Source organism: Lichenostomus cassidix, chromosome 12 (assembly GCF_008360975.1).
Source record: "Lichenostomus cassidix isolate B80296 chromosome 12, HeHo_3.0, whole genome shotgun sequence".
In the NCBI taxonomy this organism is placed as follows: Eukaryota; Metazoa; Chordata; class Aves; order Passeriformes; family Meliphagidae; genus Lichenostomus; species Lichenostomus cassidix.
This window is the reverse complement of record NC_139493.1, coordinates 816,908-844,136: the sequence shown is the minus strand read 5'-3', so window position 1 is coordinate 844,136 and position 27,229 is coordinate 816,908. Positions and strand designations below refer to the sequence as shown.

The 27,229-nt window shown below is 49.9% G+C and overlaps 1 protein-coding gene across 2 annotated transcripts in view; it reads left to right on the top strand.

The window, feature by feature from the left end:
- The window catches only part of GRM7 (glutamate metabotropic receptor 7), a 184,803-nt gene that overhangs the window by 123,996 nt on the left and 33,578 nt on the right, over positions 1-27,229 (top strand). For both annotated transcript variants that reach the window (XM_085072222.1, XM_085072221.1), the window contains exons 7-8: positions 3,195-3,334; positions 17,944-18,879. In XM_085072222.1, coding sequence (XP_084928348.1) covers positions 3,195-3,334; positions 17,944-18,879 — 1,076 coding nt within the window. The remainder of the gene's footprint in view (positions 1-3,194; positions 3,335-17,943; positions 18,880-27,229) is intronic.

Genomic DNA, 27,229 nt, shown 5'->3' with positions numbered 1-27,229 from the left:
TCCTCCTCCTGGTGCCAGAGGTGCTGCCATCCATGCAGCCAGGGCCAGGCTGTGAGGGAGAGAGGCTGGATGTGAGCAAGGAGCTCAGTGTGCATTTTGGGATCATCACTGCCTGGAGAACAAAAGGCCCAAAAGATGGAAAACTTCAAACCTTGAGTGCTCACACAGTGAGCTTCTGAAAGTTCTGGAGTGCAATTGTGGTTTTGCCAGTGAAAAGCTGAAGATGCTCCTAGGAGCCCCTTGGGTGCTCCAGCTGCCATGAACGTGCCCTGAGTGACAAACACCTCGGCTGGGGACACCTGCATAACTCCTGTCCTCCTCTTCATAGCTCGTTCTCATCTTGTGGTGATTAAGAGATTGAAATCCTCCAAATTCAGTGTGATTGTGTCTGGGTTTGAGGGCTTCCTGCAGGTGTCAAGTGCCCTGTCTGGGCGGGGAGAAGGCAGCTCCTTTCTTGGGAGCTGAATTAAATTGTCACAGCCCTGCATGAGCAAGAAGCTGCAGCCTGGAGACTGACCCAGGTTTTGAACTGCCCACTGGGCTCAGCAAAATTCTGATAAACCTTAATGGAAAGGAAATAAGTCCTAAGTGATCAAAACCCAGTGAAATAACGACATGTTTTAATGACTGGAAGATCAAGAAGTCACATAATGAACAGGGTTATTTTTGAAAGCCCCGTTTCCTCTCTGTGATGAGGTTTCCATGCATCACTTTTTATTAATTTCATTATTGCATCAGAGGAGGCTGAGCTGAGGCTGAAGGGCTGCAGTGATGTAAAGCAGGACTGACAGAGCCTGCAGCCAGGTGGCACACAAAGGGCTCCAGAGCCTCACCTGGCCCACGCAGAGGTTAAGGAGGTCTGGCAGCTGCTGAGCAGAGCCTTGGCTGGAGCCCAATTACTGCAGCTTCAGTCAGGAGAGAGCCTGACCTGTGCCCCGAGGTGAGCAGAGCTTCCCATGGCTGCAGCTGCTCATCCTCTGATGGATCACAGCAGCCTGGCTGTGTCATCTGAACACAGACACAGGGATGGACTGGAAATGCAGTTTGCTCCTGCCTGCCCTGGGGGCAGAGCCGTGTGTGAGGTCCCAGGGACTTTGGGGTCTCTGGAGTGACCAATCCCAAGGTGCTGTGCAGCCCTGCTGGGCCTGAGTGCATCTTCTGGTCACTTTGAATGGCTTTGCAGGAGGATTCAGGAGCTGTTCCCATGAGGGTGACCCTAGGTGTGTCCTTGGCTGTGTCCCCCAGGGTTTGTCCCAGCACTGGTTTTGGGGTGGCAGTGACAGTGATGTCCATTCTCCATCTCCTGATGAGCACACCTGGACCTTGCTGAGTGTCCTCGGCTGTCATGACCTGGGCAATCCTCAGATGTGTCTGCTGCCTTTTGGGAGGCTCACTGAGCTCCTGCCATTTCAGCTGCTCCTTTTTTGTCAGCTCTGGCAAACCCGAGCTCAACTCACCCTGAGCAGCCCTGGGAGTCGTGATGAGCCAAATCCCATTTAGCACTGAGCTGCCTTTCCCAGGGAGCCAAGGAATTACAGCCATTGCTTCTGATTCACTCAGAGTGTTTCCACTCGAAATGTATTCTGGCTACATGAATCTGTAATGACAATTAAATATCTGCCTGGTGCTCACAAGGAACCAGTGAGGAGAGATTTCAGTGGGAGATTTTCTGTACCAGCCTTTGAACTGAATTTGTATCTGATCTCAGAGGATTGTAGGAGAGACAGGAAACAATTTACCAGGGCTGGAGTGGAGACTATGCTAATTCACTCCTTCAAATCTTTTTCTCACTCCCTGGAATTCAATGAAGAATGGGAATCATGAAGAAAACGATAATCTTAAAGTTCAGTGCTACAACAGGAGAGATTTTTCATTGCTTTAGGGAGAAAAAGTTACGCAGGAGGAGGAAGCTTTGAATATAGATATGCTGGGGGATTGTCATAATCTTCAATCTTGACACAATATTACTCTACCCTCCCAAAACCTATTTTACTATGTCTGGAAATAAATGTCACCCCGGAAGGTTGCTCCTGGAGATCTGAGGCGATGAGGCAGTGCTTTGAATTCTCCCCTCGGGAGGGCGGTCCTGCAGTGATTCAGGTGGTGATTTAAATGCAGATGTCCTGCTCAGAGCTCACTGGGCTCAGGGCAGCTCCAGGCTTCACCCAGCACTCGGGAAGGGTTGGGTTCCTCTCGCCCTGCACTCACCCGGGTTTGTCACTTCAGTCCCGGCTCAATAAAGCTGATCCAGGGTCACTCCTGGTGCCACAGAGCCCAGCCCAGGCACTGCACGAGGAGCACTCTTCCCAAAGCTCCCCCTGCTCTCTCCCACCCCAACCACACAGCAGTGGAACATACTGAGGAGGAGGAAGCTATTTCTGGATGCCAGTCAAGACTCACTGGACCTGGGCTGACTTCTGACAGCAGCATCTCTCGGAAGCAGATGGAACATTTTCGGGGGGGAAGCTGCATTTAGAGGCTCCATTCACAGGAGTGATTTTCACTGCAGAACTCCCTGAGGAGAGGGAGATGGAGGGAGGCTGGAGGGCAGGAAGAAAAGCCTTCTGATGTTTCTCACGTTGGGAAGAGTAGAGTGAGGTTTTGCTGTGTTTATTTCCAGGCAGGAGGCTTAGGAGAGATAATGGATCAGAGGGAGAGGCTGGATGGTGGCAGTGTGGGACAGGCTGGATGGTGGCAGTGTGGGACAGGCTGGATGGTGGCAGTGTGGGACAGGCTGGATGGTGAGTGAGGGACAGGCTGGATGGTGGCAGTGAGGGACAGGCTGGATGGTGGCAGTGTGGGACAGGCTGGATGGTGACTGTGGGACAGGCTGGATGGTGGCAGTGTGGGACAGGCTGGATGGTGGCAGTGTGGGACAGGCTGGATGGTGGCAGTGTGGGACAGGCTGGATGGTGACTGTGGGACAGGCTGGATGGTGGCAGTGTGGGACAGGCTGGGATGGTGACTGTGGGATAGGCTGGGATGGTGGCAGTGAGGGACAGGCTGGATGGTGGCAGTGTGGGACAGGCTGGATGGTGGCAGAGCCTGAAGTGCTCGGTTGGATGGCTGGGGGGATGGATAGCCTTGGTCTGATCATGTTCCCAGTGTGGAAGCTCTCACCCCTGACCAAAGCAAAGGGATTGGCTAAAGATGTGGTGTTGGTTGGTTGGATTGTGTCTGGTTTCCTCCCCCAGGCAGTGCTGGCACTCCAGTGATGTTCAACAAGAACGGGGACGCCCCAGGGCGCTACGACATCTTCCAGTTCCACAGCAGCAACACCAGCACGCCCGGCTATCGCCTCGTGGGCCAGTGGACAGATGACCTCCAGCTCAACGTGAGTCCTGCTCCCTTCTCTTGGGCACTCAGGGCTTAAAAACCCAGGAGGGATCTTTGCTGCTTGCTCTCAGCTCCATCACGGGTTTGTTTTGCACATCATCTCCTCCTCTTCCCCTGTCCTGCACCTTCTCCTTGGCCCAGAGTACCAAAGCTGCTCACACCAACAGAGACAGGAGGTGATCATGCAACTGTTATTACTTGTGTGTGCCTGCAGTCCCTGGCTGCCAGCTTGGAAAATGAAGCTGTGGTTTGTTGTAGTTTGAAACCACTGGGCTTTCGTTTGCAGATGCTTGCTGGGGGTTTTTTGGGTTTTTTTGGTTTGGAAAGCTGAAACGAAATGTTTTTGGAGTGAGTCACTTTTCCAGTGGTACTCTTTATCCCTATGGATGAGGTGGCTGTCTGGGATGGTGCCTAAAGGCAAATAAGCACACAAGCAGGTGACTCGTTGGGATGGCCCTGTGACCTGTGGGGACATCCAACCATAAACAAACTTCCCTCTCCTTGAATTTTGGTTCACGTGGATTTTCCCTGTTTGATTTGCTCTTTCAGGGTTTTTCAACTTCTGATGTTCTATATAAGGAAACCTATATTAACTTGCAATTTACAGTTCTTTTAGCAAAAAATATGAATATTTTATCAAGCAAATCCTTCTTTGTGTAAACTACACATCCTGAGTCATTAAAATTTAAAGCTAAATTAATGGAGCTTGATTTGTATTCCTGTTGTTGTGTTAAATGTTTCCATAAAAAGACCTCTTTCCTCACCCTTGTATCCTCATGGCCACAGGGTCATAGCAGGAGTTGAGATTCTCTCACTAACTTCCCTTCTCATCACTCAAGTGTCCTAGTTTCTCACACAAATATATATAAGATAGTCCCTTTTTTATTATTGCATTATTTCTTACAATAATAAGGGGAATTGTGGAGTTTAGAGAAGTCAAGGATTCCTGGAAATAAATAAATACTATTAAATATGTCCCAGGGAAAACTACCAGAGGATATGATTTGTCTTCAGTAATTGTTGTGGAAATAACTCTTCAGGGGATATTTCCCCAGTTCTTATTTACACGAGAGGGGAAAGAAAAGGGATTTGGTGCAAGTGCTAATTTGAATTAGGCAGCTGCTGCAGGGGTGCTTTGTTTGCTGAGAGCTTTGTCACTCTGGGCAGTCTCAGTCAGCTCAGTTCTGAGTCTGAATTCCCTGAGTTATGAAGGGAAAAGTTATTCACACAACTTTTGCTGGAAGGTAAGGACACTGCAGATCCCAGAGACAGTAGGAAGTAACTGCAGGAGATCATCATAGGTGAGTAAATATTTTCTTTTTTATCATCAGCCTCATTCCAAGAAGGAACAGGAATATTTTACTGCTGTGTTTTTCTGGCAGTGGTGCTGCTGTTGAGTTTGTTGTGGGTTTCTTCTGCAATGGTCATCTTTTCATTCATGGGACTTTTTGGAGTGTGGTGGGCACAGGCTGGATTCATCTGGAGAGCTGAACCAGATTTTTTAAATGTGAGATTGCAGAGCAACTTCTGTTTCAATTTTCTCTCTCTTGCTGGTGTCAGTAGACAAACCAAGGAGAGCTTTAACAACTTCTTTGCAACTCTTCAGATCTGCTCTGTTTGTTTTCTTTTTGCTGTGCTGAGTTGCTAAACCTGGCTTTATGGGTTACCTGAGGCTGTCCCTGCTCCTCCATCCCCACGGTTTGTCCCCTCCTTGGCATCACCTTTGCAGTGAGCTGGTGGCAGAACTGCTCAGCCAGGCAGAGCTCTGCTCCCCTGGCACATCCGTGTGTCAGGAGTCTCCTCTCAGTGCTCCTGACTCACCCTGGATTGATATTGCTGTATCTCAGCTCAGATAACGAGGAAAATATTCTATGACTTTTCACTGCAGCAAACTCGGGACATAATTCAGTTGAGGGCAGTAAAATCACCCCTTTTCTTTTGCCTGGTTGGTAGCAAACAGCCGAGCACAGCTTTGCGCAGCACCCAGAGCATGGTTCAGTCACAGTTTGGCTGTAATTCAGGTATCTGTGCACGGGTAAAATGAGCAGATGTCTGATTTCCAAGGGCTTGGCCAGCATTCCATGAACAGCCCCAGCAGTGCTGTGCTCTCCCTGCAGCTAGGGTGTGATCCGAGATGCTCACCCACCTCCAGGGAAAACCACGTCCCACCTCTCTCCTTGGTGAGAGTTCTGCCAAGCCCTGGCAGTCCCTTCTCACCCCCAGCAGGCAGATTTGGGATGCAGCATTTATCGTTCACATCCTGCTGCCATTTGAAGTTCTCTGCCCTGGATTTTAGCCCCAGAAATCTGGGCAGCTGCATCCCTGCTGAAATCCAGCGCCGTGACCCCCAGCGCCTGTGGAAAAGCAGAGATACAGCTAATGCAATTAGGATAGAAATCCTCTGGCCACAGGGAGAGCTGCATTTTAACCCAGGACTGGAGCTCTGGGAGGATGCTCTCTGCACGGCAGGGCAGCTCCATCCTCTCCACAATGCTTGGACCGAGCTTAGCTTTGATGTGCTGCAAATCCAGCAGTGCTGCTGGTGAAAAGGAGGAGATCTGCCCTGGGGAGGAGGAGGAGGGTTGTGGAGCAGCTGCTTTTTGTTGGTTTGCTTTTCCAGTGGATAATTTCAGCTTGCTGTTTGGTTGGGTTTTCCTTTAGCAATGAGCTGATCTAAGGCTTGAGTGGTTCAAGCAGTAGGGAATGGTGAGGATGGCTGAAGGCAGCGTGGCCAGGGGACAGAGTGTGGCCAGGGGACAGAGTGTGGCCAGGGGACACATCCTGCCTCCATGCCCTGTGCTTCTCCTGGCACCTCAGACACAGAGTTAACCCCTCCGTGCCCTGCTGTGCCCCTGTCTGCCCTGGATCCAGCTCTGGCTGAGCTGGGAAAGAGGCACTGTAGGAATGTGAGGAGTTGCTGAGCAGCTCCCATTCATTTTTAGGAGCTGCCTCCTAAAAATGCATTTTCCCATGCTTGGAGGTGTCTGGCACAAACACAAACACATCTCTCCTGGAGGAGCTGGTGTGCCTGAAGGAAGAAGGAATGGATTGCTCCTAGAGGAAGCACAGGTTCTCCTGGGAAATTTGGGGATATTGCTTCTCTTTCTCGAGGTACAGTTAACTCAGCAGGTCCCAGGTTTATTATGTTTCCCCATCCCATTCCCTGTGCAGGTATCCCAGAACTGTCAAAGTCAACAAATCAAGCAAACAATCCCTGTGAAGTTGCTGAACCTGCATTTATCAGGTGTTTGCCTTGTGCTGAGGCTGGGGAGACCCATGTGGGACACGAGGAGCTCCTTGGGGTCAGTGGCACTGAGCTGTGGGGTGCTGGGATGCTGCCTGGGGGACTGGAGATCGGAGATGCTGCTGGCTGGGAACCACATGGAAGCTGTCCCTGGGCTCCTGGCAGCTGGGCTGTGGGTCACCTCCTGGGGACACCCAGCTGGGCTGTGGGTCACCTCGGCCATCCCTCCCAGCTCCCACACCGGCAGGACGATGCCTTCTCTCTTCACCCTCAGCTTGGAGGGGGGAATGCTTCCATGATCTCTGGTTATTTGCCACTGGAGAGGGAGTTCTTCCTGGAGCAGCTGCCGTGGGGTTGTTTCCGTGTCTGATTGCCGGGTTAATGCTGCCATCAGCCCATCAGTGTCCGCTCAGGGTGCATCCCGATGTGTGCTCACTGTCTCGGTGCCCTCACCGCTCCCCTCCAGCCCGCAGTCCCTGGCCGTGCCGCTGGGCTGTGGGATGTCATTCAGCACGTTTGGGATGGCTGAGCAAGGTGTGTCCTGGCTGGGGATGGAAAACACGCTGTGCTGTGTCTCCGGCAGCTCCTGCCTCACTCAGAGCAGGGCAGGGCTGGCGGGAGCTCCATGAGATACAATGGAACATTGCGCTAATTAATTGTTTGCAAACAGAAACCGATACCTCTCACAGACACCCAAACAAACCGCGGGAACAAAGAGCTCATTGTCCCCAGGCTGTGCCCTGGGGCTGGGACAGGCTCGGTGGTGTGAGCAGAGCAGGGTTTGGGTCACAGCTGTGCTTCCATGGACCCATCACAACCCTTTATGGATGTCCCCAGCAAGAAGTGACCTGTGGCTGCAGCCCTGCCCAGCAGGTCGGGAGATGAACAGCATGATAATTATCAATACACACGGCTGTCCATGGATCCGGCTCCCTGATCCACCCCAGCTCGTGTTGTGCAGCCTGAGGATGGGGTTTGGGCTCAGCAATAACTCCCTGCTCCCTGGGGAAGGAGCTGCTGCTCGCCTTGGGCAGAGCCAGACCTGTGTTTCAGCAGTGTGAGGGTGCAATATTGGGTGTGAGGGTGCAATATTGGGTGTGAGGGTGCAATATCCTTTATTTCATACTGATTTCACCTTCAATCAGTCCCACTCCCGCAGCAGAGGTGTGGGGATGGAGCAGGCTGGGCTCAGGGCTGGGCTCAGAGCTCCCTGCCTGGCTGCAGGACAGAGCACACAGCACTGACACAGAGCAGGGAACTGCCTCACTGCTCACTGCAATCCTTTCTTCCCCACAAATAGAAGTACATTAAGTAACTCTGTAATCCTCTGTGCAATTTATGCAGAACCTGCTCACTTCAACACCTCCTGAATGTGTTTGGGCTCAGGCTAATCAATTTACATGCCATAAACATCTCTGTTAGGGAATTTGGAAATAAATGTTATGAATAGTGAGCTGGTGAAGAGAGTAATTAACTGTCTAACCTGCTGGCAAGAGACCTGGCTGTACCTGCCTTTTTTGATAAAATATTCGAACTGGAATTGGATTCAAGCACCTCTTCAGTGATGTTTGTTGCTCAGGAATATTCTGCCAACAGATGGTATTTTTCTAAAATAACACGTTGAAATTGATTTCTGTTCATTGTTTTCCTGGGTTTGTCGTTGGGTTTTGGTTTTGGCTTTTTGCTTCAGGGCAGAGTGTGTTCAAAGTCGATGGAGTTTCTTTTTTTGGCATTGTTTTAGGGACACTCTGCATCTCCTGCTGCCCTGCTCCTGTCCCTGCACACAGCTTTCATTGTCACAGCAGTCACTGGGTGACACCTGGGCACAGTCCCACTCACAGGGCTGGGGTACCTGGATTTATGGGAATTATTGCACAGCTCTTGGCCATGGCTGGGCCTTTCTGAGCTCAGCCTCTGCCACCCCATCAGCCAAACTGAGGAACTGGAAGGTGATGCCATCTGTGGGTTCCTAAACCCATCCCAGAGCCGTGTTCTGGCCAGAAAACCACCATGCCCACTGTGGCAGCAGCTCTGGTGAGTGCTGCAATAATGGATCTTGTTTATTTTGTTCCCTCATTAAATTCTGCAATCTTTCATTGCTCATGTCAGCCGTGACCAGCACAAACACCTTTAATTATCTTAACTTGCAGAATTAACTCGCAGCCAACTGGAAGGGAATTTTTCAAGCCACTGGCCCGCTGAATGACCATATGCTGATTCCTTCCTCCTCCTCTGGGGCTGCACAATGGATGGAGAGGCAATGAGATGAAATCACAGGTCCTGCTCACAAGCTGGGGTTGCAGCTGGACTTGGAGAGCCTTGGAATGAAACCAGGCTTTGTGGCACTGCAGATGGGTTGGTGCATTTGGCTCTGGAGGTGATTTTTATCCGATAAAGGCACAGCCCAGTTCACCTGATGGAAACCACGTTGGTTCTGCAGCACCAGCAGGAGCTGCAGCACTGACCCAGCAGGCCAAGCCTTCCATGTGGTTTGAGCTGTGTCACAACAGGACAGTGATAGTGAAATCCTTCACCTCACACTGCAAACCAGCTCAGGCTTGGAACTGGAGATGTGAAATGTCATTTACTCTTGGTTATTGGCCCAGGCAGCAGCAGCCCTGTGAGCAGAAGTGCCTGAGAAAGGGGAATTCAGCTCCATCAGCTTCTGGCAGTGCAGAGCATCTCTGTGATTCTCCTGCAGGCCTGAGAATGGCACAGGGTGAGATGGCTGTGGGACAGATGAGAATGGCACAGGGTGAGATGTCTGTGGGATAGATGAGAATGGCACAGGGTGAGATGTCTGTGGGGACAGAAACACTAAGGGAAAGCAGGCTAAGAGTCTCTGAGCTGAATCACATACGTGGTTAAAGACAGGAGGGAAACAGAATGTAAGGAGCTCACCAAAGCTATAATGACAAAAAAATGATGTAGCAGAAGACTTGACTGGAGATTTAGCTTTGCCTTGTGTTGTTCCCTCCCATGCCCATGAGCCTGCAGGCAGACACACTCTGAGAATGAGTTATGTAAGGAATGGGAGTTAAAAAATAAATCACCAGGTCTTCAAAATAGGTGCTGGTTCTGTGCCTACACATCCCTCTGTGCAGCCTTTTTGTGAGGCTAATGCAGTTTTGTCAGCAAATATATTCAAGAGCAAACGCTTTGCTGGGATATTTTATGGCTAATGAACATGTTTGGTTGCTTTTGGCAGGAGTAACAATGTCAGTTTGTGTGTTATTGAGGGTGCAATATTCTTTATTTAATATCTGCAAACGGGAAGAGGCTCTTCAGTGACAGATGTGCTTTGCTGTGCTGGGAGAAGTTCAGCCAGCTGTGGAGAGCAGAGCTCTCCAGCTGTGCCCCAAAGCTGTCCTGCTGCTGCTCCCTGTGCTCCATGTGGGGTGCAGCAGCTCAGCAGCTCTGGGCATTTCCCAAATGCCTCCCGGGCAGCCAGCAGGGCTCTCAGGGGCTCTGGGACACCCTTGGCTCGTTAGCTGAGTTCTGCCCAGGGTTTCATCCCTCATTGTCCTCATTTCAGCCCAGCAGAGCCCCACAGCTCCTGCCCAGCCTCAGCCCCATAGCACCTCTGGCCTGGTGAGGCTGCTGGCTCTGGGCATTCTCTCCAGGCTGGGCTGATGGCAGCAAAACCAGGGCTTGGTTTGTGCCTCACCCCTGCCCAGAGCTGGGGCAGTCAGGATTACAGCTCTGGGACTTCACCTGACACAGGTTTTAGTGGCAGAGCAGGGACTGGCACTGTCCAGTCATCCAAGAGTCTTGTGACAATTAACAGCAGCCAAAACTTGCTGCTTTCTCCGTTTTTGTTGATTAAATTTGCATGTAAACTCTTGTAATAAACTGTCTTAGCGGCTATGGGAACTGTTGGCTTAGAGCTGCTCCTGTAGATCCCAAACATAACCCAGCTGTGTTGTGCAAAATGAAATTTTGGTTCCTTACAGATGCCAGTGCCAGGGGTGGCAGAGCAGAAATGATGACAGATGTATCATATTGTGCCTGTTTGCTTTAGGGAGGAGGAAGAAATCCCACAGAGGCTGATTGAAAGCTCTGCTCACATCAGGGCCCTGTGAGCAGCCCTTGGAGTTTCCAGCATTTAAGCAAAGCAAAAAGGTTCCTGACAGACCATGTGTATTGAGTGGGTCAAAAATAATCACTATTTAAATGTCCCTGAATACTGATTTCTGAAGAAAATCAACGTGGTTGGCGGCAGGACTGTAATATCAGATGTATAATGTGGAATTTAATGTGTCTCCAGCCAATTGTTGGCATGATGGACAATAATGGCCCTGAATAAACAGCTGCAAAGAGTCTTTAGTCTGCTCTAAAACAACTTGAGGGGAAGCCTTTATTTGCTTTGTTTTCCTCTTTCATTTGGTTTTTCTTCCACTAAACTGGAAATGTACATTTTATGAAAATGTTGCCTGAATGATTCCCATGAAACAACCTTGTTTACTTGCTAATCCCACCTTTTACTGGCGAGGGGATCTGGGCTGGACTGTGAGCAGCAGCTGCTTCCCACTGCTGACTGGAATTGGGTATTTTATTCTGTTTTTGCAGTGCCTGCACTTTGACTCACTGGGGAAGGGTTGTACAGACTTCAGCCTCCTTTTTCTTGCCCTTTTCCTCCCAAAAATCCAGCAGGAAGGGTTGCACAGGCTTTTCTCCTCACTGGTGTACATCTGTTCTTTCAGGGCCCAACCGACTGAGCATAACCTGAGCAGGATAATTTAATATTATTAGTAGCATTAATATCACTGCAGCAATCTAATTAGGGCCTAAACGAGCTGGGTACTGAATTTCCCTCAGAATTTTGTATTTCTTTCATCCTCCTCCCTTGCTCTGTGTGGTTCTGCCTTGCAGATGAGATGTGTTGAGGAAATTATTGCCCCATTGATGCTGAGCCTTCAGAGAGGGAAAATCAGCAGCAAATAATTTGACTGGTCTTTGAATCAGCTCGGGAATGAGCAGGATAAATAAATGCAAGCATTTCTGAGCTGGCAGCACTCAGAGAGAAATGCTCTCCAAATTACACACGTGTGTTTGTTCCCTCTGATTATTGCCCTTTCTGAGCTGGGAGTTGTGTGTTGGATTTGGCAGGAGCAGAACTTTTCCCAATCAGAAATAACAGGAAAACTAAGAAGTTATTGGCTCATAAGAGAGATAAACAAAGATAAGGGGCTAATCCTTCCCTCAAACCTTGGGTGAGGTTTGTGCCATGAAAAATGGCTCTGAAAAGGAGTTTGGAGGAGAAAAACCAGAAATCCTGGATTTGCTTCCAGATGTGCCATTGTCATCCAGGTTTGTTCTTGCTGGGCTGGAGATTATGGGCTGTGCTTGTGGGTTTGGGGATTTTGTCATCCTGCACAACAAAACACTGCTGTCCAGAGCTGTGCTGCCCCTGGATCCCTGGAATGTCCAAGGCCAGGCTGGACATTAGGGTTTGGAGTCACTTGGGACAGTGGAAGGTGTCCCTGCCATGGCACTGGATGGGATTTCATGTCCAAATCAGTCTGGGATTCTGTGATGATTCAGATTTTCCCTCATTCTCAGACACTTTGGGATAAACAAATTGCCTAGGATTAGCTCTGCTTTCAGGAGATGTTTTTTGCTCTAACCTATTCAGTTAAAGAGACAAGAGCTGTGTGTTATAAATGCCCATTTGGAAGCACATGCTCTTTTTTTTAATTAAAAAATATGATGCAGGGGCTGCAGGATGAGTGCTGCAGATGCATGGTCCACCCCCTTCCATTAGTGAGAGGACAACACAAGGCTGTAGGCAGATATAAAAGCATTAAAATAATTAATTTTCCATTTTATTGTGTGTCAACAGAAATGTACAATAATAAGCATTTTTGCAAAAATTGTGGATTAAGCATTTTTCTCTAGATCAGTGATGTGCTGGAAATGTCCTTGCTTTAATGTAGAGCAAATGGCCCTTGGATCTCATTAAAGATGGAGTTCTAGGTGCTCAGAGGAGCTCTCAGTGCTGCTGGGGTACAGCAGGTAGGGACAAACTAAAAAAAAGAAAAAGGGACAAATATTAAATGAAAGACAAAGGAAGAGCAGAAATTAAAGAGGGAAATAAATAAGGGTTAAGAATTGCTGATTATGAGGCCACCAAAGGGGAGCTGCAGTGTGGGAACAAAAGTATGGGATTAGCTAGAAGTTTTCAACCACAATTAATTTAATGTGTTAAATGGGATGTGACACAGTGTGACATGAACTGCTGAGCACCTCCAGGGCTGGGGGCAGCTCTGGAGATTTCCTTTCTGTGCAAGGAGAACATCGAGGGGCTGGAGAGGGAAGGAGAAGGGAAGAGCTGGGCAAGAAGGGCTGCAGGGTCAGGGTAGGAGTGACCATGGAGGTGTGACGGGGTGTGACAGCAGTGGGACAGGAATGTGACAGCAGTGGGACAGGATTATAAATAAATCAATTAAGAGAGACACCTCTCCCCACTCCTTGCAGGGAGCAAAGGGAGCAATGGAGTTTTCTCCCTAACCCCAGCTGAGCTCTGATCCCAGCACCACAGCCTGAGCCTCCCAGTGCCCCTGGGGTGCAGCCTGGGTGGCTCTGGCAGCACTCCCGGGATCCCCAGGCTGTCCCTGTCCCCTCCCATGGCAGTGCCTTCCAGCAGAGCTGTTTCCACCCAAGCTCCTGCAGCTCCTGCAGCTCCTGCAGCTCCTGCAGCTGCTGGCACTGAGGGCTCCCTGCCCACGCCAGGCCTTCCCAGGAGCTGTCACAGCACTGATGAGAGGCAGGAATTGGAGCTGAGCATCCCTGGGTGAGGCTGATCCTGGGGCATTTTCTTCATTAACCAGGATGTGGATCAGCAGGTGGGAAGATGAGGGTCTGGTGCTATGGCAATGTCGTCACCATCGTCTGACATTTGGGATTTGTGCTGACAGGGAGAATTGCAGGTATTTTTTGGCTGGAAGCCTTTGAGAAGTGATGAGTTTCTATCATTTTCGAGTAGGAAGTTGTGATTTGCCTGTTCAGTGGGTGTTTGAGGACAAGGAGGGCAGAAATGGCAGGCAGCAGCAGGAGAAACCAGGACAAAATAGATGTGGTGACATTTAACTTCTGTTTATGCAGAAGATACGTTGGAGGGATTTAAGATAATTAATGCAGCACAGCAGGAAAACTCTCAGAGGTTTTGCTTTTCCTCTAAAGTAGTTTTTTATTGAAGTTTCCTCAGAACCCCAAAGCACTTGCCAGCCTGAGAGGCCTGTGGGGTCAGAGGCAGCACCAGGCTGATGCTCCATCCCACTGATGGGGGATACTGGGTTACACTGGGAGGAAAACCAGCTGCCCTGAGGCAGAGCTGAGCTGAGGAGCTCAGGGGTGTTTGGGATGCTCTGGGGCGTGTTGGGTGCCAGCAGAGGTGCTCTGGTGACAGCTGTGGGTCAGAGAGGCACTGTGACCCCAGGGTTTGGGGCTGCTGCTTGGTGCTTCCCACCCCTACCCTGCCCTGCCCTGCCCTGCAGGGGACTGGGAGCTGCTTTGGGGGAGCTGGGGTGTGACTTGGATTTAAAACAAGCACATTGGAGGGTAGGAGAGCTCTGTCCTGCCTCATCGTGGGGTGTTGGGTGTCAGAGCAGTGCTGAGGGTGTCCAGGTGAAGAGGGTGACTCTGGGGACCCAGAGGGGCAGGGCTGGGAGCAGGGGAGGGGCTGGGATGGGATGGGATGGGATGGGATGGATGGGATGAGCAGTGTCAGTTCCCACAGCAGGGAAAGGCACACAGCCACTTCCAGAGCTCATGTGCTGCTGCTGCTGCAGAAACAATCCTTCTGTTTCAAGAGAGGTGTGGAGTGTGGGAATTCTGTGCAATAGTACAAGCCTCAGGCAATAAGGCTGCTCTGCTCAGTGCAGGGATTTGTTTGGCACAAGCCAGACCTGGTGGGGTTTCTCCCTCTCCACCTTGGCTCAGTTCAAAGCTTCCCTGTCCATCCCTGCAGCCAGGGGAGCTCAGAGCAGTTCCAGTGTGAGGTGAAACACACCTGGGCCAGCACTGGAGCAGCATCCTCTCTGCCACTCTGGCTTATCATCACTGTTATCTCTTGAAGGGATTTCAGTTGATATTTTGCACAAGACTCTGCTGAGGATGTGTTATTGACATATTCTTAGCTTAAAACCATTATCGTGGTAAATCCTTGGATTTAAAAACTAATTACAAGACATTAATAGCTGAGCCTAAAGAGCTAAGTCATGCAAATATTGCTGTCTGAGCAGCAGAATATACACAAATGTTTGAAGTGCTGAGTTAGGAGCTGCAGTCTGGAGGTGGCAATAAATCTGAGCCCAGTCCTTGCCGCTGGCTTCTGTGTGTCCATGAAATTAATGGCACCATCATTAGGAACGTGGGACCAGGGAACGTGGCTATTTTCTTCCCTGAGTAGGTTAATTACCACTAATGTAATTATTTTTGTGCTGATTTTTATTTTAATCAAACATTGCACGAAACAATTAAGTTCGGAACAAATGGCTTATTATGGAAATGTTTGTGGCGGAGGGAAGCAAAGCAGCAATGTTTGAATTACACACAGATATTGAGTTACTTTGTTCATTAAAATGAACAATTACATTAGGCCTTATGAGACAGACTAAGCATTTCTTGTTAATGTTTGTTCTATGGTGAACATAATGAGAATATATATTGTGAGTGGATCCAATTGCTCTTGCTGGAGGCGTTCAGGACCTGGGGGAACATCCTTCCCAAAGCTGCCAGAGCTGCAGTCAAGGGGAGCTCCTGGTGCCCCTGGGCACTGGCTTGGCCCAGGGGGAAGCTGGGGGTGTGAAATTGTTGGCTCAATGTGGGAACAATGTCTGGCTGCCTCTGGAAAGGGTGCTGCTTTGGGAAAAATAAATTCCCTTACCCTCTGTGTGTTTGTTCCATACTGGGCTGAAATGGGAGGTTCTACAGAAAAAACCCCAATTTTTGTGTGAATTACAACAGCATTTGCAGTGTGTGAAATTTTTTGCTTCCTGCTTTGTAGACTGTGATAGGCATTTTCATCTCCTCCTTGGAGGTATGTAAAAGATGTGTAGCTTTGGGACAAATTTTCTTTCAAAAATACTGTTTTCTGAGTGTGGAAAGTGTCTGTAGTTTGGCTCAGGTTCTCCCCCCTGCTGCAGGTGTTGGTGCCCAGCATTCCCTCACGGGCACTTTGCATCCTGAATTTTCTCCAGAAACAGCAGAACTCTGAAATCTCTCCAAGGCCAGTGCTGAGCTCTTGGGGTGTCATCCCAGGAGGCCAGGAAAAGGACTTCCCTTAATTCTGCCTGGTTTTCTATTTATCTCTTTCCACAGAGTATCTGTGCAGAATGAAGTACCTTTAGGCTGTCCCAGGTACCAGCAATGCCATGGAATATATTTGAAAATATGGAAATTCATGCTTTGGTAGCCATAAGGTAGCAGGGATGTGATAACACATTAATCAGTCTGTGCTTCTGAAGGTATTGTGGAAAATCAGTGAAAATCATTTCACTGCCGCAGACTGGGTCAAAATCCACGTGGTTGGGATGATCTCATTTTGTTTGGTGCCTGCTGCAACAAAAGGGCATCACAGAATGGCTGTGGGTAATAATCAGAGTGGGAAATGCAGGCTCTGCACTGGCTGGAGGCTTCACCCTCGAGGTGGAAAAACTCAGGTAAGTCACACTTGCCCTGTGTCACTCTGCCTGGGAAAATGGACACAAAGCAGGGATTAGGAAGAGAAAAAGAAGCAGCAATGCTGGAGTCAGGCATGGAAATGGATTTGCTGCTCCTTGCACTGCCAGTGGGACCAAAGTACCATTTACCAGTGCAATTAAACGAGTCTTTGTATTTCCCTCTATCATCAGCACAACTTTGCCTCCTGCCAGCTGCACACCTTCAGCTCAGCAGAGTAGGAAAAAGGAGTTCAGGATCTTTTCTCTTTTCCAGGATATTGAAGGTTAATGAAGTTTCCCAGGCAGTGGCAGAGCTCTAGAATATCTGTTATCAAGGAATTATTTTCATGGCATTCACAGAGAGACTCTTGTTACTCCAAGGTTTGAGCAGTGTGTGACTTCAGGGTTTGGTGTTTTCACACAGATAAAATGAGGATGGTACAGGATCTATTTTGATTTAAATTAGGAAAATCCAACTTCCCAGGCTTCCAGTCTGGATTACTTCACCTCCCTTCCCTGTTCTTGGAAGCTGGTGAGTGGCTTTAGTCTGGCATATTTTGAAATTATTTGTGAGTCGAATTTTCCACAGTACACAGGAACTTTTGTCACATACCTCAGAGTTCAGATTCTCCAGACTGCAGAGCAAGTGAGACTTTCCATATATTTAATACAATCATTTATCATTTGCATTCCCAGAAGCACATGTGGTATTTCAAAAGCTGAATGTGACTTTGAAATGAAATATCGTCTAATTATTGCATTTTTCAGTGATGACCATTTCCTTTGTCCTTCATATATCTTACCTGGTTCGTATGGCAGACCTTCCCCCATTCTCACTGATCCCATGCCCTGTAGAAAACACATTTCCACCTCATTTCATATCTTCCCTGGGCAGTAGCAGTTCCAGGAAGGGAGATCTCTGTTCTGTCTCTGGTAAGAAGCCCCAAGGTTCATGGAAAGCAGCTTTGCAGATGTAAGTCCTGCCTTCCCTCAAGCATTGCAGTGTTCTCATTAATTTTCATGAAACAACAGGTTCTCACTCTCCTGGTTTATCTGGGGTTGTGTGTCATTCCATCAGAATTAGCTGTGAACAGAAATGAAAAGTGGAGGCAGCAAACACAGGCACAGAGTCCCACTCAGGCAGTGTGAGGTTCCAGGAGTCTGCTGGGTGTGAGGTTTATCCCCTTGGTGTTTGAGTGTTGAGGTCCCCCTGGGTCACCCCAGTTTCATTCCCAGCTCATGGCTGTGGCAGCCACACATCACCCAGAGCTGTGTCCTGTCCTGCAGACTGAGGAGGTGCAGTGTGGTGGCAGTGTGTGCTGTGCCCCCCTCGGTGTGCAGCCAGCCCTAACTCAGCCCTAAAGCAGCCCTATTTGTGTCCCTGTCCCTCAGATCAAGGACATGCAGTGTGGTGGCAGTGTGTGCTGTGCCCCCTCGGTGTGCAGCCATCCCTAACTCAGCCCTAAAGCACACCTATTTGTGTCCCTGTCCCTCAGACTGAGGACATGCAGTGTGGTGGCAGTGTGTGCTGTGCCTCCCTCGGTGTGCAGCCATCCCTAGCTCAGCCCTAAATCAGCCCTGTCTGTCCCTGTCCCTCAGACTGAGGACATGCAGTGGGGTGGCAGTGTGTGCTGTGCCCCCTCGGTGTGCAGCCAGCCCTAGCCCATCCCTAACCCAGCGCTGTCTGTCCCTGTCCCGCAGATCGAGGACATGCAGTGGGGCGGTGGCATCCGCTCCGTGCCGCCGTCGGTGTGCAGCCAGCCGTGCCGGCCGGGCGAGAGGAAGAAGATGGTGAAGGGGATGCCGTGCTGCTGGCACTGCGAGCTCTGCGACGGCTACCAGTACCAGGCCGACGAGGTCACCTGCCTGCTGTGCTCCTACAACGAGCGGCCCAACGAGAACCGCACCGGCTGCCGCTCCATCCCCATCATCAAGCTGGAGTGGCACTCGCCCTGGGCCGTCATCCCCGTCTTCCTGGCCATGCTGGGCATCATCGCCACCATCTTCGTCATGGCCACCTTCATCCGCTACAACGACACGCCCATCGTGCGCGCCTCGGGCCGCGAGCTGAGCTACGTGCTGCTCACGGGCATCTTCCTGTGCTACATCATCACCTTCCTGATGATCGCCAAGCCCGACGTGGCCGTGTGCTCCTTCCGCAGGATCTTCCTGGGGCTGGGCATGTGCATCAGCTACGCGGCGCTGCTGACCAAGACCAACCGCATCTACCGCATCTTCGAGCAGGGCAAGAAGTCGGTGACGGCGCCGCGGCTCATCAGCCCCACCTCGCAGCTCGCCATCACCTCCAGCCTCATCTCCGTGCAGCTGCTGGGCGTCTTCATCTGGTTCGCGGTCGACCCGCCCAACATCATCATAGATTATGATGAGCAGAAAACTATGAACCCCGAGGAGGCCAGAGGGGTTCTCAAATGTGACATTACGGATCTACAAATCATTTGTTCCTTGGGGTATAGCATTCTGCTCATGGTGACGTGCACTGTGTATGCCATCAAGACTCGGGGGGTCCCAGAGAATTTTAACGAAGCCAAACCCATTGGATTCACTATGTACACTACCTGTATAGTATGGCTTGCCTTCATTCCAATATTTTTTGGCACTGCCCAGTCAGCTGAAAAGGTAGGTGAGAGCGCTCAGGTGTCTGAGGATTCGCTGTGGTTGTAACGCCGTGCTGGTGCTCAGCTTTCCGTGGATTTCCAGCCGGGCTCTCCAGCCAGCTCATCCCTGACAATCTGTGGCTCTGTTTTCCTTCCCCGTTTAGCCATTTGTTTGATAAACCAGCAAATATCAATAGCAATCACATTAGCCATTAGTTTTATTGGTGCATCTATTCCAATTGTTTCTTTTCAGTAGGATGAGTGGGAATTAGCTGTCATATTATCCAGAAAGAGGCATCTCCTGACTGAATCGTTTTGAATACAAGATGTAAGCAAGAAAACTGTCAAAAGCTATTCAAGTAGACTGCTATGCCTCTGGACCTGAGCCCTGAGGGCAGAGCAGAGTGTGATGAGTGCTCTGCTCACAGAACAGCCCCAGCACACCACATTTACACCACGGTGTAAAGGGTCTGTCCTGAGCTCCCCTGGCTGAGCCCAGGGGCTCCAGCTGATGCTCCATGAGGCAGATTCACTTCTACTTCTCTCTGGAGAAAAGCTGTCATTTCAGAGGGGTTTGGCAAATACCTCCCAGCACAGTGTTTGGAGAGCAGTGGGGATACTGGGCTGTCCTGAGCTGCTGTTGGTCTGTTTTACCCCCAGCCCTGACCATCCACCTCCCCTGCCTGAGCAAACCACTGCCCCATCCTTCCCTGAGGTGTGCTCCTGGCTCCAGGCATCACTCACCTGCCCCAAACACTCCCCCCAGCCCCTGCATGGCTGTAGAGCATGCTGTTATCCCAGTTCTGAACCCATGTGCCGGAAACAGCTTTGGCTTCTTGCTCCTTTTTCACCTCTGTTTTCATGTCACATCTGTTCTCAAGCACAGCACTCGGGCAGGCTCAGTGCTGTGGAGCTGTTGTGTGTTTTCAATGGGTGAGCAGATCTCAGAGCCCAGCTGAGAGGTGTCCCTTGAGCAGGGCTGTCATTGCCCAGCAGGCAGTGTCAAACCTGCAGAGGTGGAGCTGCAGCATCACAGCAGGGCTGTCAGGCAGGTCAGGTCTGGAGCTCCAGGGCTCTGCCTTGGGGAGCTGCACAGAGCTTTGCTCTCTCCCTGTCAGGAGCTTGTGGAGGTTTGCAGTTGCTGTGGCTCAGTTCTGGCCCTCAGTGCAGGAGGAGCTCGCCCAGGGAGGCTGGGAGAGAGGATCACCTGGGATGGCCTGGTAGGAGCAGAGGTTCTGGAGAGGTTTCCATGTATCCTCTCACCTCTGCTTTCCAGAGCCACTGCATCCCCGGAGGGAATTCATTTCAGCTGGAAAGGAGAGCTGCCAAGGCTTACAAACACTTCAAACGCCTCTGCTCCCCGTGTTCAGGGCGAGATAAGGAGCAGCAGAAGCAGCTCTGGCTGCAGTGGGTCTGTCTGTAACCTGCCTCTGACACGAGGAGTGCTGAGCAGCTCTGGGGCTCCCTGTGTGCCAGTGGGGCCTGCAGGGCACTGCGATGAAGTGCTTGGAATTGTTGTCTGCAGAGATCTAACCAGGTGATACTGAAGCACAGAGAATTCCAAAGGCTGCCTGCAGCACTGCAAGCTGTTGAGCAGCAAAAGCTGCAGGTTTCTGTGCTCCTGGGGCTGAATTAAACCTGGGCTGGATTCCTGTTCAGCCCGTGTAGGACAGCAGAAGAGATGATGATGATGAATTTGCTCTCCACAGAGCACAGAGGAGGGCAGGGAAGCAGCAGCTCAGGGACACTGGGGACAGCAGAGGCTGCTCTGTGCTGCTGGGGGTCATCCCCATTCATGGGCTGAGAGCTGCTCTGGCTGTCCAGCAGAGCCCCCAGTGTGTCCCTTCCTGTGCAGGGCTGTGTGGATGGCCCGGGTGCTGTCCCTGTGCTGTCCCTGTGCTGTCCCTGTGCTGTCCCTGTGCTGTCCCTGTGTCCCTGCAGGGCTGTCCAGCTCCTCTGTCCCCACCTGGGCTCCTGGGGCTTTGCCCCTCCTGCCCTGCACAGAGCTGCAGCAGCTTTGCTGCTTTTCATTCTTTCCTGTCCCTCCTTCTGGGTGGGGGAGCAGGGACTGTGCTTTTTGGTGCTTGCTACTGATTTCCTGTCAGATATTTCCTCTGGAAAATATTGTGCCTTAGCTTAGCCACGCACGTCTGTGCTGGAATGGAAATTGCACCTGCTGAAAAATCTCATGCAGCACAATCTTTTAAACTGAGGAATGGGGTTATATATAACACTGTGGGTCTCAGTGTATGGATTTATTTTATTTTATCGATAAATACAAGCATAATGTTGTTTGGTAGAAGGCATATTGAAAACACCTGCCTTGTTCAGGGTAGAGAATAACACCTCCAACAACAAAAAAACCCCCTAGCAATGTGCTGCAGGTAATTCATAAATGGTGAATAATTCAAGCAGTAGCTGCTGCAGCAGATGGAGGGAGGCAGGGTGGTGTGAGGAAGGCCAGAAATTCGAGTTTCTCCAGCATGGAGATGAACCATGAGGTGCATGGGAGGTGGCACGTGGTAAAAGCAGATTTCAGACCTTTTTACAGCTTGAGTTTGTTCAACCTGTTTCTTTGTCCACGATGAGAAATGGAGAGAACACGTGGCTGGCTGTGATTTATGGGTCAGATGTGGTTTATGAGCTGTTTGGGAATGCAGCACATCGATCCATGGATGTGGAATGTGCTCATCCTTCCCACATCTCAGCACTCTCAGAGCTCCCTGGGCTGTGACACTAACAGAGCTCTCTGAGCTCTCCCAGCTCTCACTCCATGCCTGGGCATTGTGCAGCTTTGGGGTTGTGTTTTCCTGCATGAAATACATATCCCAAAAATGCTGTGTAACCTTTGGGGAGCAGCACAGCTCTGGGGACAGGAATTGGCTGTGTCTGCTCACAAAGATCCTGCCTTTGGGGTGTGTTTGACAGAGCTGAAGGAGGGCAGATTTAGTCTGGGTCTGTGGAGGAATTGCACCCTGTGAGGGTGGGGAGGCTCTGGCACAGGGTGCCCAGAGAAGATGAATCTTGCCCTAAGATCTCATTTTCTCACATTATGTCATTGGACTGATATAGCCAGAGATGTCATTGTGATATTTCCATGTGTCACAGAGGTTCTGCTACCCTGGGGCTGTGATTGCTTTTATTTAGTAGTTGTGCTAAGATTAAATTATACATTTCTGGATGTGTTTACAAGCCAGGGAGAACTGTCAATGTGCTCCTGAATATATCCTGCCCGTGGGATTTTTTTCTTGAATGATTTTCAGGGCTTTTCTCAAGTTACAAAAGTTCTAATCGTGGCTCTGAGTGAGGGATGACTGCTGTTCAATCCCTGTGGTTGTCCTGCTTGGGAGTTTTATTCTTCCTGCAGTGATGGGAAATAGGGAAAAGTTACCACAGACTCATCACCTTCCATCAGCTTATTTCTGCACAAACTTTTAGTTGTAAGCTGTTGGGGGTTTTGTAGGTTTTTGTAATGAAAACACTATGAAATTCGAAGTCCCAAATCCCATCAGCTCTTCCACCTTCCCCTTTGTTTCTCTATTTTTTTTTCCCAATGCCCCTTTTATTCAAATCAATAAGCAGGGGAAGTCAGGCATATTTGGCAGCAACACTTTTACTTATTGTGTTGAGTGTTCCATAAATACTATAATTTGAAGGCACATGCAAAGTGGGTTCTTGTTCAGATTAAATAATGTCACATTAGCACAGGAACACTTCAGTCTATGTTCTATTTTTTGGTGAAACTAAGTTACCCTTCAATTCTCTGCAACACAAATACCAATTAGCCAGGTAGGACACACTTTTATTTTCTCCCTTGGGAAGGCTTGAGCTGACAGTTGCTATAGCAACTCTACATATGTGGAGTTGGGAGTTATGAGGAATTTAATGCAACATTTGTTGGATTTACACTGTTGGATCTTGGAGAAAATCAAGCTTTGAGGCTCGCAGGGAATGTGAGTGAATCTGCCCTGGTTTGGGGCTCAAACAGGGACAGGGTGGATTGATTTTGTCTAAAGGATTCTGGTGACAGGAATTTCTCTCACTGATGCACTTTCACTCCACCCATCACTGCATTATCTGCGTGTTCAGATCCTGAAGTTCCTAATTTTATTCAGCCTAGCTGTGTCCCTGAGAACACCCTGGAAATTAGGAATCTGACATTAGAGTTGTCCTGAGTCAAACCTGAACTGAAGAGCAACTTCACCTCCTTGCAGTTCAGACCCTCCAGGCTGGAGCCACGAGGTCTGGAGATCCTCCAAGCACAGGGTGTTCAATAAAATCCACTTCTGGGGAGCACTGGAGTTCTGCATTTTAATCGAGGAGAAATTAGGTGTTCTTTGAAAATTAGAAGTGAAATAATCACTTTTGGAATTTTTGGAAGGCTGATAACATTCATTACAAAAATGATCCTGGCCTAGGTTTTTATCAAGTTACATAACAACACTGCTGAGAAGTGTATAAAAACCCTCATGAAAACCTTTAAGTGTCTACAGAATTTCAACTTTAACTTCTGTAGAACAAATCAAAAAATTCAAGCACAACTTCTGGTGCACTTTAGGGTCGTGGCTGTGCCTTGGAGAGCACTTGGAGCTGGTTTGGGTTGTGGCTGCAGGATGTGCCTGATTTGGCAAATCTGAGTGGGCAGAGTTCCTCACCCAGGGTTTGGCCAGGCTGTGAGGTGACACCTCTGCTCTTCAAGGTGGTGCTTTGAAAAAACCATTTTGGTAATAAATAAGTGACCCACAGTGCTGCACTGTATTCCCAAAAGGGATTTCTGCCTTTGCTGGATCCATTCTGGGAGACCTCCCATCCAAAGCCCTGGATGTGCTCAGGGCAGGCAAGGGGAGCTGCAGGACCTGCAAAGGCAGGTCTGAGGTGTGTCTGCTGCCAAGGCAGGTGTTTAAAGGCAGGGAACACCACCCGTGCACACTCTGAGCCAAATAAACGCTGATTGGAGTAATTAGCTCCTCCTCAGAAGACCATAAATTAATGGTGATTATGATCCTTGAAAGAGCAGAAGCAGAAGGTGCACATAGCGTTCTCTGCTTTATCACATTTGCTGCATTGTAATGCTCCTTTAATGTTAATATGTACTTTTGTAGTAAAATCTAATTGCAAACACTGAGCAGGCAGAGCCCAAGGCCACAATCGTGTTGCACATAATTACCTGGGGAAGGAGGGAGGGAGGGAAGGAGGGAGGGAAGGAGGGAGGGAGAGCTCTCCCAGCGAGCTGCTGCCAGCAGCAGAGGCAGGTACAGCAGGCACTGCACTGCACTGCACTCGGCAGGCAGGGAGAGGGAGAGCTGAGACACCATTGGTGATCAATTCATTGGTGAAATTGGCAATTATTGGTGCAGATATCTTCATCAGGGAGCAGCCATGGCACGTTTGGGTCTGTGTGCTGTCTCACCAGGGACATGGGCTCGTGTGAGCAAAGTGACTTGGCTCTGTCCCCAGAGCTGCTGCCTGCCCAGGGACCTTTGGAGCTGCGAGTGGCACTTTGATGGCTGATGTTGGCACTGAGGAATCTCTTTGCTGTGATCATTCCAGCCTCTCCCATTCCCGGCTGTGCTGAGGAGACAGGAAAAGAATTCTTTGGAACATGGGAAAATAAATGGAAGCCAGAAAGGAGAGGGCATTAGAGAGGTGAAAATCACAGAATATCCTGGGCTGGCAGGGACTGACAAGGATCATTGATCCAAGCCCTGTCCCTGCACAGACACCCCAAATCCCACCCTGGGCATCCCTGGAGCTCTGGCAGCCTCAGGCTGTGCCCATTCCCTGGGCAGCCTGGGCACTGCCAGCACCCTCTGGGGGAAGAACCTTTCCCAAAATCCAGCCTGACCCTCCCTGGCACTGCTGCAGCACTGGGAGTTGGATCCAACTCCTCCTCAGCCTTCTGCATCTGCATTTGGACCAGTTAACCCCAAGTCTGGGCAATCTCCAACTGCCTGGACCAGCAGATTTGGGAATATTCGTGGTGCTTTCCCCAGCTGTGGCAGAAGCACTTGCCTGTGGCTCTCAGCATCACCAGCTCTCTGCAGGCCACAGCTGCCTGTCCTGGGCACACTCATGATGTCTGAAAAGGAAAAGTGGGGAAGAAGGGTCTCTGCTTTCCACTGGAATTTCTGGTGCATACTTAAGTGCCTCTGGCTAAAAAGCAACACAGTTTTTAAAGGAAAAAGCGTGTAGGTGTTTAATGCATAGTGTTGACACGTACTTTTTTTGTTCCTCTTTTTTTTTTTTTTTTTTTTAGAAAATGTAGAATTGCCAGGAGGGTTTTACATCTGAAAAGCCATCTCTGCACGGGCCCCTGGCAGCCCTATCAACAGTCTTTATCTGCAGCACAAACTGACAGCCCCTCACCGGGAAATAATTGCGGCTCCGTTGAGTCCAGAGCAGTAATTACTGTGTTGATGAAACTTTTCTCTTTGCTTGCGTTGTGATATCTCTGAATGTCAAACTCACTTGAGCTGACAACATAATTTCCCCAGCAGAGCTCTTGCATCGACCATGCCACGCTGCTGGGCGGGGCTGGGGGAGTTTTCAGTGTGCTGAATTCCTGAGGCAGCAACGGGAAATTCTCTGCCTTGTGAAGGCCAGTTTTGGGATTTACACTCTGAGTAGTGCTGGGCTCGGGGTGGGCATGGATAGGAATGAGGGGAGCCTGTATAGTTATAGAATAGATCTTCAGAGTTAGTTAAAAAGGAAACAATCATAAAATTATTTGCTCCAGACAGGGGAGGGTGAGTTTGTTTGAATGTCTTTGCAGGTAGTTTCAGTTTGTGATCATGTAGTTTCCCAGGCATCGTGAAATGATCCTTGGAGTGTTCAAAACAAGTGTGAGTGTGGCAGGTCAGGATGTGATGTGGTGGTGGTGGGTTGATGATGAGACTTGCTGATCTCAAAAGTGATTCTATGATTTTAGTGGATATTTTGAATTTCCTGCACACGCAGGGCTTCAGCTCAGTGTATCCCAAAGCTGATGTGGTTTGCCAGAGGGACTGATGCATTCCTGCAGCCCTGACTCTCCTCCAGTGTGCGTTTTTGAGGAGAGTCCCATGTCAGGGCTCAGGTGGGATATTTGGGGTGGCACTGGAAGTCTGTAGGATTGTCCCCAGGGTCCCCCAGAGGACAGGGAGCTCTGCTGGCCCTGCGGGATAGAGCTGAGTGCTTCGGGAGCAATTCCCGTGCAGAAAGCCTCATCTCCCACTGCTGCTGCTGAGCAGAGTTAATCACCTCCTCAGAGCATCCCTGCAGCTCGCAGCACTCAGCGCCCAGAGCTGGAGGCACAGCGAGCAGAGCACAGCCAGCCTCTGACCCAGCCTGGTGTACAAACACAATCACCTATTTGCAGTCCCGAATAATGGCTGCTGATTCTCAGCTCATCCAGGAACAAAAGCAAACCATGAAGGGCTTATTGAACACAATGGAGTTATGCACATGTTTCTCAATTTTCTTGCCCAACGTGGATGCTGCAGTTGGGGTTTGGTTTGATCAAGGCTTTCAGCAGCAAGAATTGGTCCTTAAGCACTGCTGTCATCTGCTGTGAGTGGGTTATGAAAGCAGCCTGCCAAGGCCCCAGACAGAGTAGCCCCTGCAGGAGTGTCCTTCATTGCTGGGCTCACAGCTGGAGTGGAAATTTTCTTCTGTTTGATTTAGAATAAACCGGAACAAAATGGAAAGAGCAAGGGAAACTGCCAGGAGAGGAGCAGGAGGCAGGTGAAGCCTTGCTTGGAAAGAGCTCATGGCATTGGTATCACAGAGCAGTGACTTAGTGCCAGGGCATCCTCCTGCTCCAAACCAGTGTGGGATGAAGAGAACATTCAGCTTTGGAGTCAATCATTCATGGAATTGTGGGATGGTTTGGGTCGGAGGGACCCTAAATCCCATCCAGTGCCACCCCAGCCATGGCAGGGACACCTTCCCCTGTCCCAGGTGCTCCAAGCCCTGTCCAGCCTGGCCTTGGACACTGCCAGGGATCCAGGGGCAGCACAGCTTCTCTGCCAGGGCCTCCCTACCCTCCCAGGGAAGGATTCCTTCCTGATATCTAATCTAAATCTACCCTTCTTCAGCTAAGATTTTCCTCCAAAACCAGTAAAAAACCCCAAGTGGCAGGCAGTGCTGAGGGAATCCCCTCTCCCCCAAGCAAGGGCTCAGTGGATGGTGGAGAAGGCTGCAGTTTGCCCTGACAGCTCCTCTCTGCACACCAGAGCCAAACACAGCTGAGTCTGCTCTGTAAAGAGCTGCTCTGTAAAGAGCATTTTCAGTCTAGCAAGGCCAATTTAACACAAAGCCACAAGTAGGATTCTCTATACATAGGAGATGGACGCAAAAATATCGACTTGAAGGATTTATTTGTTGTTTTAATG